The sequence below is a fragment of the Phodopus roborovskii genome, unplaced genomic scaffold, assembly GCF_943737965.1.
Source record: "Phodopus roborovskii unplaced genomic scaffold, PHOROB, whole genome shotgun sequence".
Taxonomy (NCBI): Eukaryota; Metazoa; Chordata; class Mammalia; order Rodentia; family Cricetidae; genus Phodopus; species Phodopus roborovskii.
Genome location: NW_026126517.1, coordinates 27,911,840 through 27,935,040, shown reverse-complemented (window position 1 = coordinate 27,935,040; position 23,201 = coordinate 27,911,840). Strand labels below are relative to the sequence as shown.

At 44.1% G+C, this 23,201-nt stretch overlaps 2 protein-coding genes across 7 annotated transcripts in view; both read left to right on the top strand.

The window, feature by feature from the left end:
• The first annotated feature begins 1,861 nt into the window (after positions 1-1,861).
• CUNH11orf52 (chromosome unknown C11orf52 homolog) lies at positions 1,862-7,901 on the top strand. Its single transcript, XM_051197441.1, has 4 exons — positions 1,862-2,184; positions 5,331-5,368; positions 6,274-6,338; positions 6,890-7,901. Exons 1-4 carry the CDS (start codon positions 2,111-2,113, stop codon positions 7,136-7,138), a joined length of 426 nt encoding a protein of 141 aa, XP_051053398.1. The 5' UTR covers positions 1,862-2,110; the 3' UTR covers positions 7,139-7,901.
• Positions 7,902-9,884: 1,983 nt separating this feature from the next.
• The window catches only part of Dixdc1 (DIX domain containing 1), an 80,648-nt gene continuing 67,331 nt past the window's right edge, over positions 9,885-23,201 (top strand). For 2 of the 6 annotated variants that reach the window (XM_051197436.1, XM_051197433.1), the window contains exon 1: positions 9,885-9,970. In XM_051197436.1, coding sequence (XP_051053393.1) covers positions 9,914-9,970 — 57 coding nt within the window. In that variant the 5' untranslated portion in view covers positions 9,885-9,913. Of the gene's footprint in view, positions 9,971-18,331; positions 18,663-23,201 lie in introns of those variants that run through there. The other 4 variants (XM_051197434.1, XM_051197432.1, XM_051197435.1 and 1 more) reach the window with 3 other exon arrangements.

The following is a 23,201-nucleotide window of genomic DNA, read 5'->3' as shown; positions in this document are numbered from 1 at the left end:
AATGAAGGACAGATGTACAGACAATGAAGCTGGGATCAGGTTCTCTAGCACCTCAGCATGTTTATTAGATACAGCACAGAGGGGAGGTTAGCAAAGCTTGGTGGGAGGTCTCTGTGTTGGGCTGCAAACTTTGGGGAGGAGGAGGAGGCCAAAGTTGCTAGTCTTTGTACATACTGATAAATTGTTCATTAACATCCATACTCAAAAGGCTGAGTCCTGATCAAAATACATATTCACTCGGGATTTCAGCCACACAGGGCTTCCTAAATACTGGCACAACCAGGGCTGGCTAATTTCTTCTAAAGTCCCCCCACCAGACACACACACACACACACACACACACACACACACACACACTGAAATTGTGCCTTGTCCTTTCAGCCCTATCTTGTAGCACTTTCTATACAACATCTTACACACACAACTTTCTTTTGTAACACACTGACAATAGAACTTGAAAGTTAATGAGAAGCCTACAATTATTCCAGACATGGACTGACAGGGTCAGATTTCAATAGAATACTCATTTGTCTATGTTATCACTTTACACTTGTATTAATCTGCTTAAGGCATATCATACCCCAAATGCTTTTTGTCTTTTCCGGCCCTCCAAAAATCTCCTGGATAAATCCCTATAAATTACCAAAGAGGTGGCTGGCAATGGAGTAGATTAAAAAGGGCTTTGAGAAGTCTATGCTGTAAGCAACAGGAAATTATTGCTGGCTTTTGAGCCAGAGAAAGGAAGCAGGTTACAGGATGAAAAGAATATAGTTAAGAGCAGAATAAAGAGTGGTCTGTAGGAGTGAAGCATGTGCAAGGATTGGAGCACGAGTTAGTAAAACAAAAGGCTTTACCATCTGATAATTGGCTAAGGACAAGAAGTAATACTAGTAGGAATAGCTAAGACTTGTTGAAGGAGTCCCATGTGCCAGGCCCCAGACTCAAGCCTTATATACATACATCTCCTTCAAGAATCACAGTCCTACCTGGCAGCCACTCTCATCCTCATCTTTCCTAAGAGGGGGAGGAGTTCAGGATCCAACATACTGTGTGGAGTGCAGACCTGATTATGGGCGCCCCAGAACAACATTAAAGATGCCAAGAAAACAATGAAGATTGGAATTATGGGTTCTAAAGACTCTATTGGAGCCACACACCCCCCCCCCTTCTTGTTGTTGTTTATTTGAGACAGCATCTCTCTATGATTCCTGGCTGTCCTGGAACTTGCCCTATCCACCAAACTGAAGCCTCAAACTCACAGAGATCCGCATCTCTCTGTCTCCCAAGTGCTGGGATTAAATGCATACACTATCATAACCAACCTGGAAACATATTTTCTAAGGGGAATTCACTCAGTTGCATCATAGCTGCTGGCCAGTCAGGAACAGGTCCAAATTGGGGTCATTGGAAGCAGAAGCTGCAAGCAGGGTAGGTGGAGATTTTGTAGTCCTGAGCTAGGAAGGGGACAGTGAGTGCTCCATCCCAACCACAGAGCCATCTGGTTTATACCAGGAAGAGGATTAGGTAATGCATTCAGTGCTTAAGCTTCTCTGTGTTGGAAATCTAGATGATAAAAGTTTAGGAGATTTGCAAAGATTGATTTTAATAGTGAGCATGTGATAGCATTCTATTTCCCTACTTTTCAGGTTCCCAAAGCCTCTAGGATTCAAACCCATATTGTGGACATATGAAACTGGCATCAATTACCTTGACAGTAAAACTCAGACATAAGTGTGGTAGGGTAGACATGAGGGAGGACCCTTTGTTCTGTTATAAAGGATGTATTTCAAAGGCAGTGAGATACAGTGAGAAACATTTCCTGTGGAAACTCAGAGCCCTTTTCTATCCCAGGTTTCTTTTTAAAAATAAAGCTCGCGGCTCAACGTTTATGGCCTCTCCAAAAGAACCTTCAAATCCCAAAGGTGAGATAACTCTCACCTGAAGCTGGTGTGTCTTTCTACCCTCTGGCTGGGAACAGTCACCTGGGAATGATTCCACCAGGTGGCTTCCAAGGTCCAACCTACTTGGTTGAAATCTGACACTGACAGCGACTCCCTAGTAGCTGCTGCGGTTCGCTCAACAGGGAACCAGGAAATGCACAAACCTCTTTATGTCTGAAAACCAGCTGGGCTCCCTGGGAGACACATCCGCCATGGGAAACAGGCTGTGCTGTGGGGGAAGCTGGTGAGTAGGGACGAAAGGTGGAGGGTACCGTCTGCGGTGGTGGATATGAAACCCTGAGAATCAGAGAGAGCCCGGAGAGATCGTGCCTTCCTCCACCTGCCACGTCCTGGGTCGAACACCAGAGCAGTAGTACCATAGGACGCCTTAAAAACACAGCAAGCTGTAGAGTGTAGAGTTAGCTGGATTGGTGAACCGGCTTTGTTTCTCTCTTCTCCCCTTTCCTTTCCCTGCTCTCCTTTTCTTTCTTCCTCAGATCATAATAATTGGAGCGTTTGACTGTTCTTTATGTGCAGTCACTCGTTCAACTGTCCCAACACTTCTGTAAGTGGTCTTACCGTTGCTCCCATCTTATAGCCAGTCAAGAAGCAGAGGCTCAGCAGAGAAGTTAACTAAAGGTTGTCACATGGCTAGTAACTTAGCAAGTAAAACAAGAATCCAAGCCAGGCGGCTAGACTTCAGAACCCATACTTTCCTTGCTAGGTAATCATAGAGACGATCATGGATTGAACAACAGGATTTGAACAAATGTTTGTTTGCAATTACAGAAGTGGGAAGGAGAGTGTCCATGGGAAATATGAATATAACTTTTATGCTATTTGCTGTGTGGCCTCAGGCAGTTCTGTAATTTCTCTGGACCCCCAGTTTTGTAAAATACATAGTTCCTATTGTTTGCAGCATAGGTTTGTTTTGGAGAGCAAAAGCTAGTAAAAACAAACAAAACCCAAAAATAACATTAAAAAACTTAATAATAGATTATTTGTGGTTTTATAGCTTTCCCCCTGGGTGTTGCCACTACTACAAATTCCCAAATATGGCTTTACCCTGTCAGCTGCCTCTTAGCTATATCATTGTATGTCTGGGGCAGAGTTCAAAGATTACTTATTTACACATGAACATCCCATATAGAGAGAAAAGTGAAGTATGTTGGAAAGCACCAAAAATGTGAATCCTGAACTCCAGTCCTGTGCCTGCTAGTTCATTTATCTATTTGATTATTAAACAAATATTTACTGAGCATGTGCTATGTACCAGGAAGTGACAGATGCAGAAGGTAGCAATAAAAGGAAATTTGGCTAAGCATGGTGGTACACGCCTTTGAGTCCAGTGGTTGAGAGGCAGAGACAAGCAGTTCTAGGGTAGCCAAGGCTACATGGTGAGATCCTGTATAAAAAAACAAAAACAAAAACAAAAACAAAACAAAAAAAAAACAACAACAAAAAAAATAAGTAAGTAGGTCTTTTCCTAAACCTGCCTATTTTGTTTACAAATCTATTTACTTTTTTGTTTGATTTGTGAGACAAGTTCTCTCTATGTGGTCCTGGAATTCACTTTATAGAACAGGCTAGACTTAAACTCACAGAGATCCGCCTGTCTCTGCCTCCCTAGTGCTGGGATTAAAAGTGGACACCACCACACCTGGCCTTTATTTACTTTTGGTTATTGGTTTTTCTAGACAAAGTTTCTCTGTGTAGTTCTGGCTGTCCTGAAACTTTCTCTCCAGACCAGGCTGGCCTCAAACTCGGAGATCTACCTGCCTCTGCCTCCCAAGTGCTGAGACTAAAGGCGTGTGACACCACCACCTAGCTTAGTTTACCATTTTCTATATCTACCACTTATTTAGTTACTCATCAATATTGATGATATAGGATGTTTCCTGTTTTGAAATAGTAATACCACAATAAGTATCCATATGTACCTATATATGGTTTTGTATTGGTATATAAGATTGCTACATCAGACAGTATATGCATTTATGTTTAAAGATCTTTATCCTTATTGCCAATTGCATTCTGAAAGGACTATTCAGTTTTTATTCTTATGACCACTGTGGAAGATGGCCCATTTAAACTCTCTAAGTCTAACCTAAAACTAATTCTGTCACCTATGACTATCAGGTTGTGTCTGGGTTCTATGCAACATCCAACTTGGGAACAGGTTCTGTTCACTAAAATTGGACGGCTCTGGTCATGTATTCTTTAATTAATATTCTGTCTGTCCGCTTACATAGAAACTAGCAGGGAAACAGGAGTGACATGAGGCAAGGCATTGCTTCCTACCTCAGGGCTCTGACAAGGCGGTCTTAACACAAAGCAAAAGCTGATCCATCAGAGGAAGAAGTAGCAGAAGGCAGAGGCTGGCTTCCTGTCAAACCATTTTTAGTGGTTTAGCTAAAGACCAACTCCCTGGTTTTAAGGAAGTTGCTTCAAAACTGAAAATCACTCCAAAACAGAGTATGGAAAAATCCTGGTTCCCCCACCCCAACAGGAATTTAGAGAACAGGATTTAGTTATCAGCATGCCTCTCTCTTCTTTTCTTTTTCTTCCTTTAATTTCCAAGAGAAAGAAACTTCCTAAGGAGAGGCAAAATCAGACAGACAGGGCGCTGGTGAGATTTGGAAATATACTAGCAAGAATAGGCTCTTGGAGTAAACCTGAAACTATTCACCCTGTTTCCCTGGACATCAATCATCCATAGTCACGTAGACGTGCAGGCTCCATCGGGACCCCAGGAGCATGATTGCTGAGTCACTCCCCAAATTCAGTGTTCCCAGTTCTGTAGGCGAGTGCTCCAAAGGGCATTAAAGGTTAGACAAAGCATTTCTCGCTTCTGTTAACTAAAAACAAGGACAGGGCAGCAAGGATAGCCACTTACTGGAACAGAGCTTTGCAGAGCCCTCGCTAGGCAGCCCTGGTTGTCACATCTCCTATGTATCATACAACTCCCAGGTTGCAAAGATCCCCCCTAGCCCCAACCCCAAAAAAATAGTACTGAAGATTCAGTCTCTGGATCCCAGGAATATATTCCATAATTTGGCAGATTTCCCTTGGCCTCTACTGGAATTAGCTTGATAGACAATCCCAGAATAACCTTCAAACAAACAACATCCCTGGCATGTACTGCCTGGCTACCTAAACCTGTATTTTGGGTTTGGTTATGTCAGTTTTACCACCCTTCTTTCCAGAACCATCTAACTGGGAGAGGTTTGTATCCTTTACAAGTACTTTCAGGCTGACCCTGGCACAGAGTGAATCTTTGGGGCTGGTGGGAGATTGTCATCCAAGCATGTGAAGGAGAGACCACAGAGCAACGGTGATAGAGAGAACATACAGAACTCTTGTACATGGACAATCTGTTTTTCTACACAGGAGCTGCCCATCAACTTTCCAGAAGAAAAACAAAACAGGTAATAGGGGAGAGGGCACTGAGAGAAAGGAAAACTGGAAAAGACAGTAAAACCAACATCCTTGGAGAAGGTATAGAAAAGAGACAGGACATTGGATGAGACAAAGGGAGGTGATAAAACGAAAAGAATCTTTAGTTTCTTGTGCCTACAGATCTTACTTTTCTCGTGACTTCAGAGTGACAGAGTTGTTTGCTCATGGTTCCCCTTATCCACAAAATACAGCTGAACACTTGTATTGTAGGTGAGCCATTCTGTGGCTCCCCAATGAGGAAGAGAAGTCCAGGGGAAAGTTCTAAGGTCTCAGGTCTGGAAGAGCTGAAAACCAATTGTGAGAGGCAGATTCATGTAAATCCGTAATGATAATGTCATCTACCAGTGCTATAACAGAATACAGAGGAAATACTGATGCCATGGGAATAACATCAAGTTCACAAGTCAGTAGATGAGGGTGCCAGCAGAGGCAGAGGAGTTAGCCCATGCAAATGTTCTGCGGGAAATAAATGGCTTGATTGAAAGTGGCCCAGTGGTATAGCTGAACACATACTACATTTTAGTAGTAGTCTGTTGACGCAAATGTCTTCTGAGGTACACTGTAGATTTCCCAAGGCAGAGGAAATAGCTTACTCATCCTTATCTCCCCAGACCATGGCCTAGCACAGTATGAGCTCTGGCTGGTGAGCAGGGAAGATGAAAGGTAGTACAGCCAGGTAGAGAATGGGCCAGATTGTATACCCTGGAACAGCGCCTGTGTGTAGATTAGTAGAAGTGAAAGAAGTAGGGATGCAGCCACAGAGATTCGCTAGACGCCCACTCCAACAGTAATAGACATGTGAAGAGCACAGTCTCAGTAGAGATGGCGAAGAGACAATGAGTTTAAGTTAGTTGGCTTTCTTCTTCCCCCACAGGGAGCCAAGCAAGATCCACATTGAGCATACTGAAGCAGCAACAGCTACAGCAGAATGGTACAAAGGTAATGACAGGGTTCTGTCCCCTCTCGGGCCCACTCAGATGTGGGATCCCACTGCTCAGTGTTTTCACCCTGAGACAAATTCATCTCAACCATCTGTAGAAATTGCCGCGTCAGTCTGGGGAGATGATTCAGTAGGTAAAGCACTTATGTGTGTGCAAGCCTGACTATCTGAGTTCAGATCTCCAGAACCAGCATCCAAAAAAAAAAAAAAAAAAAAAAAAAAAGCCAGAGACATCGGGAGAAATTTCTTTAATCCAAGCACATCCCTACTGGAAGATGGGAAACAGAGACAGGGCGATGTCTAGACACTCCCCAGCCTATTAGCCTGGCTTATGCAGCAGTGAACAAGAAAGACCCTGTCTCTAACAAGATGGAATGCAGGGATCCTCTCCCAAGGTTGTCTTCTGTCCTCTGTCCTTTACACACACACACACACACACACACACACACACACACACACACACAAACCCCTCAGTCTAACTGGCCCTGGATGGGCGGTGAGGGGGCAAACCAAAGCAAGCGCCTCTCTTAATTCTGTTGATTTCTACCAGGACTGTGAAGCAACAGGACCAATGTATGAGCAAGTGTTACACAGGCCTGTATCTCAAAAGAGAAGTTCAGACTCCACATCCGAGGAGAGCAATTTGCATTATGCGGACATTCATGTGCTCAGCCAAATGCAGCCACACTCTGACAGAAAGGTGAACCGCCTCCATCTAGAAACTGCTACAGAGTATGCCATCCTTCGCTTCCCCAAGGCCACACCTCGATATGACAGCAACAATGGAACTCTGGTGTGAGCCGTTTGAAGGAAGGACCAGATGCCACAATTTTACAGTTCTGTGGGGGACAATCTACTGTTTCTGAGAACAGGGATGTTGGCCATGTTTTAATCTTAAAGAACACCAGAACATCTAGCATTCTGGGTCCCCCTCGCTCTGCACTATGAATCTTTTGATTTGCCACTGTTACTGTGCAGTTGTGGTAAGGTTATGGGTGAGCTGAGTTCCAAACAAATATTTAAGTGTGCAAACAGTCGCGCTTTGACCCCCTAACATTATTTGGACTCTCAAATGCAGCAAGAGTCCTCTATGCACTTTGGCTGTTTCTGGTGGGACTTATTTAATGATATTTGGGGGTTTTGTCTTTATTTTTGTTTATTTGCTATGTAGCCGAGGATGGCCTTGAAATCCTGATCTATCCCAGTCTCCCACTCCCAGTTCTGGGATTACAGACACGTGGTCACTATGCTCAGCTAATCACATCCCCTTTACACACTTTTACTCCAAAACTGCAGAGGAAGCGTTCTGGAAATTTTTTCTGAGCCTTGCCACACAGCCTCGCGACTGCTGTGGGCAATTAATCTAGTAGCTGGGTCAAGGGCTCCAGACCTTAGCACAGAGATGGAAACAGGGACTGACTGATTGTAAAGTCTTTTCCGACCACCGGTCACAAGGACTTCAAATTGCAGACACTAACAGCCTGGAGAGGAAACTCTCCTTGCAGGACTGTTAGCACTCATCTGAAGAACCGGTAGGATGAATAAATAAATAGTACGAAGAACAGGCTGAGTGATTGTTCCTGGGGTTGGGTTTTGCAACGTGTCCCAGCCCACACTATGGAAAGGTCCAGCCAATGGAGATGCCTGCACGCCTTCTAGTCATCAGCTGGGATGTGGCTTGGTGAACAGAAGGCAAGCTCCCATTGGCTGAAGGCGGGAAGTGGGCGGGGCCATATGAAGATGTAAGGCTCAGGGAAGGAGCTGGCACGGGTTGTGGTCTGGACGCTAGAAGAAGGCAGGTCCTGAATGGGAGAGGCGGGTTCTTTGTCGGCTGGAGGCGGGGCCTGCAAGGCAGGAGGCAGGCCAAGGCTGCACTGGCTGGCTCTAGTCCCGGGCAGGCAGGCCAGACCTATGCAAACCTCCATGTCACCATGGCAGCAGGAACGCGCAGCTTAGAAGAATTGCCCTCCAGTTCGGAAGATGCTGAGCCAAACAGACCTATAATTTAAGAGGTAGGTGCCGAAAAGTGGTGGATAGCTGAAAAATATTACCACCTGTTGCGCATCCAGATCGGAAACATAGATGTACGGTTGGGGACAGGGTGCCTAAGGGGTTGGGGTGGGGGATGGAGGCAGACGTTTTGGGGTCTGAGCTCTCTCTGAACCCTGTGGAGTGTTAGTGTACAGTTCTACTTCAGACTTTAGAGCTTGGAGATGAGTTATAATTCATTTCCCTTAACCCATTGTACCACTCTCCCCAAACACATCTGTTGGTTCGTTAAGAGGGTGAGTCCCCGAAGACGAGTAATGACAAGAGAATTACAGCTCTCTCTCTCTCTCTCTCTCTCTCTCTGATAGTCAGTCTTGTAGTGTCTGTGTGAATTTATAACGGTTGTAATATTGCATACAATTCAGTCATCTTATCATCATCATTATCACCATCACTGATACAGCAATTGTTAGGCTTGTTCGCTGGAATAGACCTAGTTAATACAAGTGGCTTCAAAGAGGTGGGCTGGAAGATTACCTTCACTGAAAACTGTTGGAGCAACTCCTTCACTTATTCTCTGTGTGTTGTCTAGGGTAAACAAAATACTCCAAAGGTTCTTAACTATGAGGATCAAATAAAATGTTGTAGGTAACACTATGTAGATATAAAATTCTGTAGACAAATTGTGCCTTGGAATTATAAATGCTGGCCTGGAGAGATGGCTCAGTGGTTAAGAGCACTGGCTGTTCTACCAAAAGTCTTGAGTTCAATTCCCAGCAACTACATGGTGACTCACAAGTCATCTATAGTGGGATCTGGTGCCCTCTTCTGGCATAAAGTCGTAATGCAGATAGAGTGGAGACAGGAGTATCAAGAGTTCAAAGTCATTCTCTATTACATAGAAAATTGGAGGCCAGCCTAGGTTACATGGATCCCTTTCTCAATTCCCCACCTTCCAACTCAATGTATATGCTTTCTGTGGAGGTTAAAAGTTCCTGAGTATAAAAAACAAATTCCCAAAGAATGAAAGGTGTATCAGGAGTAGATCATCTGGTATGTCTTCTGGTTATCTGAATATATCCTGTTTGTTTGTTTGTTTGTTTTTACAAGTGTAGGAAAGATGGGGGGGGGAAGAAAACATCCTTCTTATTTCTGTGGAAACCTAAATTTAAGTTGTTTTAAAATGTCACCAAAGAACTAGAGAGATGGTTCAGATGTCAAGAGTGGCTACTGCTCTTCCAGAGGACCTGAGCTTGGTTCCCAACTTCAGAAGCTCATAACATTCAGTCATTCCAGCTGCAGGGGATCCATCCCCACCTCTTGACTCTGCAGTCACTATCTCCATCTCCCCCTACACACGACACGTAAATAAAAGAAATTGCAGCTGAGAAGACCCCATTGTGATTACAGTAACTTAGCTGCTCATCAGGGTCCTAAGACTAACACTTCAAGATGAGTTAAGCTGGGACCTGACTCCTACCAGGTTAATTTAGCTTTTGGAGTTTTCCCTCCTCCTATGTATTTTCACATATGGTCTTTTCCTATTTTAAGGTGGCCTGAGTCAGCTCTTCTAGGGATACTGAAGATGGGGACTCACGTGGTTATGAGAGTCTGTAACTCCACGATGCCTGGCACGCCCTCTGTAAGTTCTGGTGTATTGTCAGGAGTGTGATGATGACCTCACAGGAGTGTTGATGCTTCTCCGCCTGGAACAAGATATTTGCCTTCCTTTCTTGCTCCTCCTCCTTGTAGAAATCCTAGCTCACTTGAGCATCAATTCATTACCTTTTCCCTGGAATTACTAAAACCAGACAGAGATTGGAAAACTCTAGCTGTTAGTCAGTATACATGCATTGTTTAAAGTACAGTTTGTTAAAAAATAATGTTAATTACAGCACACTTGAAAAACAAGGCAAATTATGATTAAAAAGTATAAAACTAACCCATAAGTCTCCTATCCAAAAGCAAACTGTGAATATTCTAACACTTATTCTTCTAGTCTTTTCATCTATTCAAATTTTTTCATTGCTATATTGTTATATACAAACTTTGATATTGTTAACCTTGTGATATGTATATTTGTCTCTCATTTTCATTATTTTATTATTTTATTTTATTGTATATGTTTGGGTGTTTTTCCTTCATGTATGTCTATGTACTACATGCCTGGTGCTGACAGAGGCCAGAGGAGAGTGTTCAATCCTGTGGAACTGGAGTTACAAACAGTTGAGAAACACCACGTGGCTGCTAGGAATAAACCCTGGGTCCTCTGGAAGATCAGCCAGTGCTCGTAACAGCTGAGTCATCTCATCTCTCCAGTCCCTGCCAGACTGACTTTTTGAGGCAGCGTTCGCTATGTATCCTAGTCTGGCATTAAAATACTGTAGCTCAGGCTGGCCTCAAACATGAGGCACTCCTCCTGCTGCCTCGGCCTTTGGAGATATGGAATTGTATGCACTACCATTGGCCATAATCATCTTGACCATTTCTCAGCCCCTTTTTGTTGAACTTCTAAATCTCTCCACCACACACATTGAAAATAAGCAGCTTGGGGGCTGGAGAGATGGCTCAGAGATTAAGATCCCTGACTGCTTCTGTGGAGGACCTGGGTTGATTTCCAGCACCCACATGGCAGCTCACAGCTACCTGTTACTCCAGTTCCAGGAGATCTGATGCCCTCTTCTGACCTCTAAGGGGACCAAGAACACATGTAGTGAATGGACATGCAGAAAAATATTCATATATTTAAAAAATAAAATAAGCAACTTAAGACTACTTGAAAACATAGGAACATTTTTTTCAACAATGGATTGGTATTTTATTTTTGTCCCTTTAAACCATACTTTATTATGTATGACAATACAATTTACATATTAAATAATATTATATTAGAATTATTTGATATAATTTTAATAAAAGACTTTATATTTAATTTTTTACTTATATGTGTTTGGATGTGGATGTGGATGTGGATGGGTGTTGGAAATTGAACGGGAACTCTGATCCCTTGCAATGGGTACTGTTAACCTTTGAGCCATCTCTCCAGCCCAGATATAGTCTTGTTTTTTGGGTTTTTTGTTATTGTGTTTAGAGACAGGGTTTCTCTGTGGAACCACCCTGGCTGTATTGGGACTAGCTCTGTAGACCAGGCTTGCCTCAAACTCACAGATTTCTGCCTCTACCTCCCAAGTGCTGGGATTAAAGGTGTGTGCTATCACCACCTGGCCAAGACATAGTTTTAAACAGAAGAAAAAAGGGAGAATATTCAGGGTTCAGAACCCTTAAATGTTTTTCTAAGTGGATCAGCACAACAGTGTCAGTGATAAGTAATGTCTAGTTCCTACTGTACTAATGGTCGTGGAGTTGAAAAGAGTCCAGCTTTCACAGCCACTCTCTTGGAGGAAGAACACATGCTGGATTGTTTTTCAATGCAAAAATTGTTCTTGTTGCTTCAGTACAAAGCAAGTTGGTTCTCCATATAAGTAGATATGAGCATTTTACAGAATGAGTAAAGGAAGAATTGTGATTCCAGATTTTGTGTACATCCTTCAGAAAGCAGCTGAATGTCAACAATCTGAGATGTGAAGATCCTGGGTCCTCATGAAATATTGGGTTTTGCTAGTGCAATTAATAGCGGTGAGGCCAGTGGTGATTGGCAGTGTGGAAGGAGCACTTAAGGTATTTCCTAGTAGAGAGACCCAACGGTCACTTCCAAAACATCCATCAGATGTCACTGTCTTGATCTGACTTTCAACTATGGGATATTTGGCAGACAACTTGGTGTGTGAGTTAAAAAAAAAAAAAAAAAAAAAAAAAAAGGTGTAGAGTACATTTGCATATCTGATTTGGCATGGTTTATATTAAGCACTGCCATCTGGTGGTTACTTTGGCAACATTCTACCCTAGTCTCTCACAACTGTGTCTTGTTCCTTCTGCACGTCTCTGGCTGTCACAGACACCCTGTGCACTCTGTACCCTCATCTAGACTCATCTGATGCTGAGTTCTCAGTTTTCCTATTCTTTCCTCCAGCTTTGTTTCTTGTCTCAGTATATGATGTGAATATAAGTGGATCTTTCAGTTCCTCAGTTTTTTTTTGCTAAAAGAATAGGACCTGGCACATAAACATATAATAGGGACCCAATATAAATTTAATGAAAGACTCCACAGGCAAAGGAAAAGAAAATACCAGAGGATACCACAAGTTTTATTTGGCTTGCAAATACCATAAGAGACAAAGAAAGACCCATCCTTAGGTTAACTGTAGGGATGAACAGATGGAGTACTGAAGTACTAGACCTTTGGATTTATTTATATGTTTTTATTTTTTTTTCCAGTGCTGGGGATTGAACTTGGGTTCTCACACACACCAAACAAACACTATACCAGTCAGCTACATATGCAGGCCTTGTACAACATTGACACGTGGTCTTATTAAGTTGCCAGACTAAATTGAGTTCTCTGGAGCCTACCTTGACCCTGGATTTGTGAACCTCCTGCCTTAGCTTTCCAAAGAGCTAGGATAATAGATCAGTACTATTAGGCTTGGCCTAGACTTTGGATTTTTTATTTTATTTTTTGAGGCAGGATCTTACATAGCCCAGGCTGGCCTTGAACTCAACATTTAGCCAAAGATCACATTAATCTCTAGCTCCTCCTGCAGCCACCTCCCAGGACCAGGATTACAGGCATGTGCCACCATACTTGGTTTGATCTGAGTCTGTTTTAGATTTATTTTATGTATATCAGTATTTTGTCATCTGTATATATGTGTGCCACATGAGTGCTTGGTGTCCGTGGAACTCAGGAAGGATGTCAGATCCCTGGAGCTGGGAGTTATGGATGGTTTGTGAGTCGCCATGTGGGTCCTGGGAATTTAATCCAGGCCTTCCGTAAATTAGTAAGTGTTTAAAATCACTGAAGCATCTAGTCAGTCCCAATGATTTTTTTCATTCTAAAAAGAAAAGAATCAGTGAATTCAACAAGTTTTGTATTTAGCATCTACAATGTGTGAGACAATAAATGTTCTTTGTTACTGGGATAAATCAGTAACAAAGCATACAAACTCCATCATGAGCTTACCTTAAGAGCAGGGAAAAGCTAATGATAAACGAACAATAAGAGAGATGTGGTGGTGTGTGCCACCGCGGCAGCACCTGAGAGGCTAAGACAGGAGGACGGCCAGCTCAAGGTTATCCTTCAAGCAGGGAAAGATGGCAGGGGAGGATGTTCAGTGAAGTGTCTCCTCTGCAAGCTCAGGGAGCTAAGTTTAAACTCAGAACCCCTGTAAAGAAGCCAGTGTAGTAGGGTCCACTTATAATCACAGTCCTGAGAGGGCAGGGACAGGTAGACTCCTGGAGCTGGCTGGTCAGCCAGCCTAGCATAATTGGTGAACCCCAAGTACCAGTGAAAGACTTTATCTCAAAAAACAAGGTGGATGTTACCTGACCTATGGCCTCTACTTGCATGAAGGCACATGTTTACGAGTGCCTGTCTACATACATACGTACCCACCCACTCCCCATACAGAAAATAACACATAAACATAGAATATCCAAGGTGATGATGAAGGCTATTGGGAAAAATAAAAATAAATCAGGCAGAGACACATAGGAGTGAGGCTATGAGGGAGTATTGTCATTTAAAAGAGAGTAGTAAGAGAAGGACCAAGGTCTAAATGAACATTTGAGCAGGGACCTGAAGGAGGAGCAGGAATGAGTCATGGGTATCAAGAGATAAGTAAAACAGATTAAAATCAAGAGGGTTAAACGAGGGCATGCAATGGAGTGGTAGAGCGCTCAGTTAGCACGCATAAAGTCCCGGCTCATTCTCAACATTCTCAATATCAAGAATAAAAGGAAAAGAAAAACAAAACAAAACTGTGGTCAGAGAGGCGGAGAAAGCAAAGCTTGAAGGAGGCATGCCGGTGATGTGAGTGGCAGGGGAATAGCGTGTGGGACCCTGAGAGCAGAGAGTCAGTGTAAAAGCTCAGAAGAGAAAATGAGCCTGAGACATCTAGGAGCCTTCTAGCCTGAATAGAGGTGATCCCAGGGGAGGCCCGCAGAGCTGGACACAAAGAATTTCTATTTGCTGTGCTACAGAAAGGGAATGTGGAAAGACAATGGCCACTGACTGGGGTAGCAAGATTCCAAATCTATTGTCTGAAATGATTATGATAAATATAGACTGGCAAGTGGAAGAATCTAGAGACAAAAGAGCAGTTTAGGCATGTGTTATACAGTGAGAAAATGCTTAGACAGCATACATGAGGCCCTGGGTTCAACCCCCAGCACCGTAATGCATGCATTCATACATACATACACACACACATACACACATACAGTTTAGAAACCAGATCATGTTTGCCTTCTTGGCTGTTGGGTACAAGCCTTTCTGTGTGCATCTGTGTCTCTGTCTCTGAATGTAAAAGTGAAAGAAGCTGTAAGCTCCTGGCACTTAAAGAACCCAACTGATAGGAGAAAATGAAAGGAAGATTAAAAAATTATTTCAGAGGGTCATTGATCATTTAACTGATAGTTTTAGTTATTGGCTTATTTAAACTGCCATCACACGTCTTCTCATCATGAATGGCAGTGTAGTGGATGTGCTAAATTTTTCATAGGTGTGAATCTCACACATTTTAGTTTTACACAGAGAGGAGTCACAGGCAGTGTTTTCACCAAATGACAGCTTTGTTTAAGGCTGAGAGTCTTAATTATGGAAACATGTTATTATATTTACTAATAGATGGTTTGAATGCATTTGTTAACCCCCCTCCCACCGGTGCATTCGCTCATCTAAGAACATTAGGTTAGTACCTGCAAGCATCATATAAAAGTACTGAGCTGTGGCTCCATGCCAGGATTTGCCTGGCACGTGTAGCCGTAAGCTCAGTTCCTATTGCTCATACTTTATAATGGTTCAGGACCCAGACTTTGGCTTCACCACTCAATAGTTAGGTCAGGGGCAAAATATTTATCCTCCAGTCTGTTTAGTAAAATTACATCAATTTTGCTATTCCATTTAGATATTTGAGTGGCTTTAGTTTGTAGAGGACGTGCCTGCCATTGTTGCTAAGATAACACAGACTGAGGAGTTCAGACAGAAGCAGAATCAAAGCAGTTTGCTGTAGTCCTTGCCTTCGCCCAGGCCTGAAGCAGCGGGAGGGATTGCAGCTCCCAGAGTGCTTTGCAGTTTTTCCCATATTCAGGCATTACATTGTGTTGATTATTGCTCCAGGCATTCCTCCTAACCCACTTCCATCAAACCTACTTATTGTCCCAACTCTTCTATTGATAACACAGCAGCATGGGGTAGGGAAACCGGATTAAAATATGTTCATGTTCCTTTGAGCTAAACACAGTTCTTTACCAGACATGATAAACATATCTTCTGAGCAATTTTAAATTGTATGGTCCAACGGCAATTTTGTGGGTTTTTTTTTTTGTTTTTCTTCCAATCATGAGAGACATGCTATAGTTGATCTAATATAGTCTGAGGAGACATCTCAGTCATCTGTAGGACAGTGGAGCAGAATGCTTTGAAATTATGTCATCAATATTTAAATGAATTAAAATTAAATAGCATCAAAATTCTAGTTGCCTAATTGCCTTCACTGTATTTCAAGCATTCAACAACCACATGTGACTAGTAGCTGCTGCTTTAGACAACATATGGAATATAGAATATTTTCAACTTACAAAGTTCTAATAGCTAGGTATGGTAGGACATGTCTGCAATCCCAGCACATGGGAGGTAGAACACAGTAGAATTGGGAATTCAAGGTCACCTTTAGCTAATTAGGAAGTTGGAGACCAGCCAGGGTTACCTGAGGACCTTGCCTTAAAAGACTAAATGATAAATCAGTTGCATAGTAAGTCTTCCCTCCAAAGCATTGAGTTCACATGGATTGCTCTCATCACGGATTGTTTTTTCGAGAAACAGTGATCCCCTGGCATAGATGATGGTCTGCAGGCCTCACTGAGTCATCAACTGAACATTTTGGTTGTACATTGTTAGGTTTGTAGATGTGCTACGGGCAGTTTTTTTGCAGCTGGAAGTTTTGTGCTTCTGTTTATAAAGGGCTCCATTGCCTTAAGCATAGGTTTGTGAGCCTCCTGGTGGTACTCTGCCATGAACTGAAGGAACAGTGAGGAGTCTTGGCTGTGACACTCCCCAGCTAAATGGGGAAGGACAGAGAGGTCTTCTGATTTACCAGCTGCTCAGAGTCAGTTTGATTGGGTGTTACAGTGTTTCCCCAGCTTCAGCCAGAGTGGAACCCACAGGATTTAACCAACAGAGCAACCGGCTCAACGCAGGTTGACATTCTGCTTCCTGCTTGTTGTGGTCAGAGGTCCATAATTTCTCCAGGAGACTTTGGTTTTCAGCAGCTTTAGATACCCAATCTGGCTGCCCCAAGTAAGGCTTTTCCTTTTCTCCAGTGATGGGAGAGGTTATTAGGTTAACTAAGACTCAATAGGTTCATTAGTAGTGACTTTTCTTCCTGCGGTCCTAATGGGGTTTGAGGGGGCACCCAGGATGGCTAGAAATGGTTTGTAATTCTTTGATTATTGAGTTGCGTGTCCCTGAGCAGCTGTGTCCTTGAACAAGGCTCTGACTTCTCTGGGTCTTAGCACTGTGTAATTTCTCTCCTTCTATCTAGGATCACAAGATGGAATGGAATGTGGCCATTCTTTTGCTTTTCTTTCTTTCTTTTTTTTTCAAAGATCAGTTTTCTCCAAACATGCAAATGACTAGTGTTCTTAAAAATAAACAAAGTGGTGACTCAGCCAGGCCACAGAAGGAAGACATCCTGTTACACTTAAGGAAGCTTTACCTGTCAATCTACCAGGGCATTTTGGGTGCTTTATTTCAATAAAAACACTTCTTAAAACCCATTAAAATATGGTTTGCCTTTTTTGTTTTGAGATCAGATCTCACTATGCATCTGTGGCTGGCCTGGAACTTGGCCTTGGACTCATAGAGATCTACCCGCCTCTGCCTCTAGAGTGCCAGGTCTGGCATACACACACACACACACACACACGCACACACACACACACACACACTTATTGCAAGGACTTCACGCAGCTTAGGCTGACCAGAAGCTGGCTATGCAGTCAAGGATGACTCCTGATTCCCTGCTTCTAGCTCCCAGTAAAGGATCACAGGTGTACACCACCATGTTGGCTCTTAACAGTCATTTTATTTTTAGAATTAATTAATGTGTGTGAGAGAGAGCATGATATGTGTATATGGGTGGATGCACCGGAGAGGAGTGAGTTCTCCTTTTCCACCGTTGACCTGGTTCCTGGATTGAACTCAGGTGTCAAGCTTCTGCTAGAGCCTTTATCCTCTTGAGCCATCTTGCCCACCTTTCCCCTTGTAGCAGTGATTTTGAAAAGAGAAGAGATGCATGTGGTAAAAACCTTGGGTTCTGAATCATCTTTGATGTTTTTGTTGTGGTGTTATGATTTGTTTAGCACTGTTTTATTTACTACATTCTAATACTTACTAACTCTCCAACCCCCAGCCTTTCTCCTCAGATTCCTCTTTTGTTTTTAGTTTCTTGTCCTTCTACTTCCTCTCTGTTAGGTTGCCTCACTCTCCAGCCCTGTGTGGAAAAAGGTTGCTGTTAGTCTGAAGAATGGGGTGGGGGCATCCTGTGACTCACTCCTTTTCCCATCCATCTTGTGGTGAGGTGCTTGCAGCCTTAAGAGAGCAGAGTGAATACGTGTGTGTATGTGTGTGTGTGTGTGTGTGTGTGTGTGTGTGTGTGTGTGTGTGTGTGTCTGCGTGTATGCCTGCGCACGCGCGGGGACGCCAGCCTGCAAACCCGCAGTGTAGTGATTGTAAGCATATGCTCGTGCTGGCAAGTCCACTTGTGTCAGCGCGCGCTGGTGTGTAGGTGTGTACGCGTGTGTGAGTGTTCGCTGCGTGCGCGCGCACCAGTCCAGAGCGTGTGCGAGCGCCCTCGGATTCCCCGAACTCACGGGCGACCTGGGGCTGACCGCCAGCTCAAGCTCTTGCCTCTCGGTGCCTGCCGTGCGCGCCTGGTTGTTTCTATAGGAACCAACACGGCGCCGGGCCCCTCCGGCTGCGGCCCGCGCGCGAGCATGCCCAGTGCAAGCCGCTAGTTTGGCTCGGCTCTAGCTTTCCAGTAAGTGGCATGCGGGACTCAGGAGAGATCCCAGGGAGCTGAGCCGATCGCCTTTGTGTGCAGAGGGAGGAGGAGGCGGCGGCGCGACCCCACCCGGGGAGCCCCACGGCAGGAACAATGCTAGCCTGCCTGACCCGCGGGAACTTACTGGATGTCCTGCAGGAGGGCTTCAATGAGGTAATTGCCCTGCTCCTCCCACCCCCAGCTCCCCGTCACCCTGCGCCTCCCGCCTAATCTCCGGAAGGGGATCCTGGGGCGGGGGCATCCTCTGGGGGATCCCAGAGCACATCGTACGTCAGAGTTGAAGAGCCTGGTTGCAGAGCCAAGGTAGTGGGTGCGGTGCAGATAGATGCACGAACCTGAGTGCATCAGAAGGGCGGTGGGCCTCTCTAAGCTGAACGGTTGATTACCTTCTTGAATGAGCGTCGTGGACGTTTAGGACCACGGACTAAGAAGGCATCTCCTTGCAGGAAAGGTGGTCCCCATGTCTCTCAGGGACTCTCCAGGGACATCCCTGAGGAAAGCCCTGAACAGGAGGCAGCGGTAGGGAGCTCTTTCTATTTCAGGAGCTAACCGGATGAGTCAGGGAGGGGTGTGGTGGTGTGGCATTGGTAGAAAGTTTGAGAGGGCAGGAGACTGCGGGTGGTCCTTTCCACGGGCGAATTCCCTGAGTCCTCCACCACTGAGGAGGAGCAACCTGGGTCACAGGCCTGGGCCAATACGTGCTCCCATCCGTGAGAACTGCTGTGGGGAGCCTCCGTCTGACAGGAAAGGTGAACTAGGCTTGACTCAGGCTCATTTTCTCCTCATACAAGTTTCTCTCAAAATTCTGTGTTCTCTTCCATTTGCTTCTTTTGTGATCTAGTCGATTCTTGTTTGAGACCACTGCTATTCCATTTGCCCCTACTTCTCACTCATCCTTTTGGTTGCCTTAGCCCAGCAGCCACGAAGGCCTAGGCTATTGGTCATGGCTTCCTGCCCACTCTCCCCCCCCCCGTCCACCTCTCGCTTCTCCATCGATTTCTTAAATTTAAGATTTCTTGGGGGAGGGGATTTGGGCATGCTATGCAAGTGCTCCACCACTGCCCTACTCCTCTACCCCTCGAGATAGCCCCGGTGTTTTTAGTCAGATAACATATGAAAATATACCCACCCCTGCTCCCCCCCCCTTGCATATGAGTAGGGGCTAGATCACTGAGCTACGCCCCAACCCGATTTTCTCCTTAAATATTAATGTTACAGGCAAGATGGAAGAGCCTTTTGTGCCATTCCCTGCTTCTACCCCCTCCCTTCCCAACCTTTCCCCCAGAGGCAACCAACCATTCTCATGAATTTCCATGTAGTATTTTTTTTCCTCCAGCTGCACGACAGGCTCCCTCCTTGATCCCTGTTTCTAATTAAGAAGCCCTGTGTTGTGACCTGCCTTAGAGCCTTCCCCAGTTCTGGCCCCTGGTGCTCCAGCCTTGTTCCGGACACACACAGAAGGGGGAAAAATCCAACGGAAATGTTCTGCCAGTGTGACCAACTGTGCTGGAATTTTCCTTTGGCTGAGGGGGCTCAAAACCTTCATTAAAGGGCAGAGCTTGTATCCTGCCTGCACGGCTGGCCTCTTCATCTTCATCACTCCCCACTGAACACATGCAAGGGAACCCTTAACAAAGAGCTACAGACCCAGAGGTGAAGCACAGAAGGGCCAGGAAACACACCTCTTTAAGTGGCCACCAGTATTCCCATTCATCTCTTCTCACTCTGCCCTGGGCCTTCTCTGGTCCCTTAGCTGGGTGAAATCCCTACCCATTCACCAGATGGCCTCTCCCCCTTTTGTGCTGTAACCCTGCTCTTTGGTGTCAGGACCCGCTTTCTGATTAGAAGGTGACTGGCACAGAGCCAAGCCCTAGTCTTGGCTTTCTACTGGTTTTTTCACTTCTAAATCTTCACCTGAAGACCCGTGTAAAATGAAGAAGCCTGGCTACCATTTCCTTGCCTCTACACAAATATCACCTAACAGCCAGTTCTTCCAAAACAAGGGGGATAGGGGTGAAAGATATTTTCCCCCTATTGTTTGGTGGTAATGGAATATTCCCGAAAGCAACTTTGCAATCAGTTCTTCTGTTAAGAGCAATTCAGTGATGTGTCTTTGCTCCAGTGGTATTTGAATTGTCTATGCATCCCATAAACTGCTCTCTCTGTAAACTCAGGTACTATTTAGTAGTAGAACCCTTAGTACATTTGTACCCTGTGAAAACCAAAACAGTACTTTGGTTTTATACCTCTAAGTAATATAAATATTAATGTTAAATTTGAATGATTCCCTAGTCAACATAAATTCTCACAAAATAATATATTTCCTTCGTCCCACCCCACCCCCATACTATCACATAATCATGCTACTGAATAACAGGAGTGAAGCAATTGGTGTGGTTGGTGGGAGCCCTGTTTGATCTATTCCAGGCTCAAGGTTGCTAAATAGGCCCAGTTGTATTCAATCTCTTCTGCTAGAGTCATGTGATAAGACGAACTGGAGACTTAAAAGATAGTGTCAGAATACACTTAATTCCCCTGAGAAATTATTTCTACTGAGGCTAAGAATACCACACATGTATTCAGCCACCTCTTGGGAATAATCTAAGTATATCTGAAGCTATCCTTCATCACCCAGATGGTTTATTATAGGTCTGTGTGGTTAGGGCTGCAACCTCATTCTCCCTGGCAGAGAGAACTCCCACAGGAGACAGAGAGATGGCCTTAATTGGTTAATTATAGAGAAATCCAGCAGCAGAGAGAAACCCTGCCCTTTGAATCAAGGCTTCCCTCTATTTATTGCTGGTCTTTCCTCAATCCATATGTCTCTAAATATAACCGTGTATGACAGAATCTCCTTCAATCACATTGCCCACCTAGAGTCCTGGCCTCAGCATGCCTGGCAAAGAAGTCACAAAAACTGATTCATGTCACTGATGCTAAAGCAATCTCTTGTATTGACATGGTTGATTTTCTCTGTGAGTTTTCCATAGATTTTGGCTACTGACATTGGTAATCCATCTTGGCTATTCTGCATTTGTTTCAAAGCTGTGTGTGTGTTTGTTGTGTGTATGTGTGGTGTGTATGTGTGTGTGTGTGGTGTGTATATGCATTGTGTATGTGTATGTGCTGTATGTATGTGTGGTGTGTATATGTGTTGTGTATGTGCTGTGTGTATATGTGTATGGTGTATGTCTGTGTGTTTGTTGAATGTATGGTATGTGTATGTGTGGTGTGCATATGTGGTATGTGTTGTGGTGTGTGTATATGGATGTGCGGTATGTATATGTGGTGTGTGTGTGGTGTGTGTCTGTGTGTTTGTTGTATGTGTGGTGTGTGTGTGTGTGTGTGTGTGTGTGTGTGGTGTGGTATGTGTGCGCAGCCCTAAAATTGATGTCATGTCTTCTTCAGTTACTCTCCCCTTACTTTTTGAGGGAGGGTCTCTCACTGAACCTGGAGCTCATTGATTTCCACTAGGCTGTCTGGCCATCAAGCTGTGGGGATCTGTCTGTCTCTGCCTCCCCAGTGCAAGGTTTACAGCTGTGTGCCGTTGTGTCTGGCTTTTTACATAGGTGCTAGGCATTTCATCGTCAGGTTTACATAGCAAGCACTTCATGACTGACCCGTCTCCCAGGCCTGTTATTTCTGATACAGGGTCTTGTGTAACCCAGGCTGGCCCTGAACTCCATATGTAGCAAAGGATGACATTGAATTCCTGTTCATCCTGTCTCCATTTCTCCAGTGCTGGAGTTGCTGGCACATCCCTCAACACCTAGCTCAAGATACTTTGTATTGGTTGTTATATTAACATTGTCTTTAGCAATATGAATTTCTGCCAGTGTTTTTCCTGGGGGGGATAAACTTCTTTAAAAAAAGAACAAAAGCAAAAAACAAAAAAATTTGGTTTTTGTGTTGGAAGATTTTAATAGACCTATGTTATAATATGGTTTGACCAATAACCATTTGTTTATTCATTCATTGGATGAGAGAAATATATACAGCCATTGAAAATTGGATAGGGAGAGCCAAAACCTACTGGTAAAACCCTAATAGGATGTTTAATGTTAAGAAAATTACAAAAGAGTAATGTTTTGGGGAGATCATAGAAACACTTTCTAACTAATAAAACCATGAAAAGAAGCAAACACTATCCCTTTGTGTTTGTTGAGGTCAGATTACCCACCACTCAGCTGGTATACGTGTGCAGGCAATCACTCACCAAACACTCACTGAATTACTGTGTTTGCCAGGCACAGTGCCAGGCTCCGGAAATAGAAGCCAAATAACAGAGTCTGTCCCCTAATGGAGTTCACAGGCCAACGAAGATAAAGAAAGCATCATACTTGGGAACCTTTGGTAGTACAGACATCATGCTTGTGGAGAAGACTGAACTTCTGCCTTGTTTTGATGTGAATGGCTAAGAGGCCGAAAGTTAAGTCAATGACCTATGAAAAAGTGAGTCAGCAGGAAGCCAGTTGTCTGATCATGTGAACTGGTAGATTTTTCCCTACCCATTTTTCTTCAAGTAGGACAGGAACATATCAAAAAGCTTGACTGAGGGAAGTGGCTCATTGCCGAAGTCCCAGCTACTCAGCAGGCTGAGGCAGGAGGGTTGCTTAGTCCATATGTTGCTATATTTAGATCACCATGGGCAGCATAATGAGTCCTTGTCTGGGGATAAAAAGGTGTGGGCAC